Consider the following 2563-nt stretch of genomic DNA (forward strand, 5'->3'; position numbering starts at 1 on the left):
TAGTAGCATGTAATTTCAATATTACTTATAATAAATTAAAGGTGAAATATACTGGATTTATTGGTATGGAATATGGAAGTTTATCTGATTTGAAGTAGCTGATAAGCATTAAGTGATGAAAAGTGCTTTTAAGCAGTTACGTGTTTGGATACAAGTGTTGAAATTGATAATAAGTTGATGCAGTATTTGATATAAAAGTGCCGATAAGCTCTTTTTCTGTTAAAATAAATTAAATAACCTAAAAACTATTTACACTTATAAGGACATAATTTCTTCAAAATGTTAGATTACAGATCGATTCAAATATAAAATATTCTATTTGTCATTTTATTTTAAATACAATCGTGATTAGATAAGATAATTTTTATAATAAGCATATAATCATAAGTTATAATAATCAAAAAATTGACAAAAGTTTCTCAGTAAAAAAATAAACCTAAATAGGACAAAATATTTGAAGAGAAATAAACATTGTCTTCATCACCACAACACTTAGAAAGCAATACACCAAAAATTTGATATGTCCTCATTTATTACAGTTCAAAGATTAATACACAATCACATAAATACAAATATGCAAATGAATAGAGAATTTCTTTACCTTAAATAGTCAATAAAAATTACAGACTTGAAGAGGAGGGGGGTTTAGGTTGAAAAAATACGTGAGACAGTGAGTATCAATGTAGGAGTTTTGTTCTAAAAATGAATATTTTAAAGATAAAATAGTAAAAACTTTGGTCAAACTTAAAGTGCTTATAAGTTAAAAATTCATAAGCTAGGGGTGATTAGCTTGTGATTTTTGGCTTATTTTTTTAACTTATAAGCACTTGACTTATAAACACTTTTAACTTAATCAGTTTATAAGCTTAGCCAAACATCGCTATCAAGCTTCTTGGATGCCTAGGAAGGTGTTGATGGCTAAATAATATATGGAGTTGGCATTAGTAGAAGCCGATATTTAGAATCCAATTACTAACATTTGAGGTGAGCATCCTAAAATTTAGAACCAAGTGTTAACTTGACTTGAGTGACATGGATGAAGTTGGTCTATAACAACTACGGTGCCCAAAAAAAAGGATTAAAGGTAAAATAACAATAATTGTATCAATAATACACGCATTAATTAAGGCATGTAAAATAAAATAAAATATAAAAAACGGTTTTCATGCTATGAGACCACTATGGTTAAGTCCATGAAAAGAAGAATCAAATCCATTCGAGTTTTGCCTGTTTGAAGCTTCAAAATCACTCATATTGTTCACTTCTCCATTAATCTGCCACGGGAAAATCATTTCTTGATCATAAAGCATTCCCATTTCTGCATTCACATTTAACCCCATTATTTCTCCATTTTCAACTTGCCCCAAGTTTCCATCATTACCCTTCCCATAATACATATTATGGTGGAATCCATTTGAGGTTAATTCAAGAAAACCACCCCTTTGTGCACCAAGAAAATCATCATAGTAAACATTGCTACACATCATTGACATATCATTTTCTTCAATTCCCAAATTCCCACTTGCCTGTTTTTGGAGCTTAGCAAATGCTAGACTTAAATCACTTGATTCATAACATGACAATGGTGTAAAAGATGACAGTGGATAATTAGCACTGTTGGCAATGGACTCATGATCTAATTGGCTTTTCTTTGAGGATATTCTTTTGTTTTTTCTACAGCCACCACCAACTGGAACATTTCTTAGTGTACCACCTTTGGTCCAATACCTTCTACATGATTTGCAAAAGTATCTAGGTTGAGTGAGACTGTAGTTGTTGTAGTAGCAGAATTTTGTGTTGGTTGAGTCACATCTTGGACATTTTTGTGCTTGTTCTGCACCTGGCCTTGGTTTCTTTTCTTGCTTATTTGTGTAAGCCAACATGTTTTCTAGTGTTTGGCATGACATTTTTGTTGAGACAGCGATAGAAAACACAAGAATGATCTAATATATAATTTAGAAACTTTCAAGAAAACTAGAAGGGTTGATTTGAATCACAGAGAAAGCTAGATAAACTTAATTATGGCTTGCCCCTCTATGAAAAACCGTGTCGCTTCATTTATATAGAAAGAGAGGGGAAAGGAGGGGGTTGGGGTGGGGTGGGGTGGGGGATATTTGGAGGTTAGGCACAAGTCAGGATTTGAAATTATGTTGGGATTATAATAAAGTTTGTTGGTTTCTAAATTAATAATTTGTACTGAATTCGGCTGAACCAGTACTAGCCCATGCTCTAACTCTGTGTCGTGGTCAGCGGCGGATTTAGGGGGGGTGTAAGGGGTTCATCCGAAACCTCTTTCCCGGAAAATTACATTACACATATAAGGCAAAATCCGTTTTGTGTCTCTATATATTATATTTTGAACCCCTTTGAAATAGTCTAAAGTGTAGCTCAGTAGTCACGTAGATTCAAAGTCTTTTGTAAAGTTATTGATTTTATTCTCATAGTGATTACCAGGGGTGTATGAGAAATGTGTATCCAGGCATCTTAGCACACAAATAAAAGTTTAACGAGATCGTTGGGATCAATTCACTGTTGATCTGAGATTGTAAGTTTAGTCTTTTAA

At 32.7% G+C, this 2563-nt stretch overlaps 1 protein-coding gene across 1 annotated transcript; it reads right to left on the reverse strand.

The window, feature by feature from the left end:
* Positions 1-1078: 1078 nt before the first annotated feature.
* LOC107800728 (dof zinc finger protein DOF5.3-like) lies at positions 1079-2044 on the reverse strand. The gene has a single exon (XM_016623950.2). It carries the CDS (start codon positions 1905-1907, stop codon positions 1164-1166), a length of 744 nt encoding a protein of 247 aa, XP_016479436.1. The 5' UTR covers positions 1908-2044; the 3' UTR covers positions 1079-1163.
* Between the last annotated feature and the right edge of the window lie 519 nt (positions 2045-2563).

The sequence above is a fragment of the Nicotiana tabacum genome, chromosome 18, assembly GCF_000715075.1.
Source record: "Nicotiana tabacum cultivar K326 chromosome 18, ASM71507v2, whole genome shotgun sequence".
In the NCBI taxonomy this organism is placed as follows: Eukaryota; Viridiplantae; Streptophyta; class Magnoliopsida; order Solanales; family Solanaceae; genus Nicotiana; species Nicotiana tabacum.

Coding starts and splice junctions, on each gene's coding strand:
- LOC107800728 (XM_016623950.2), bottom strand. CDS start 1,907: ATGTCATGCCAAACACTAGAAAACATGTTGGCTTACACAAATAAGCAA.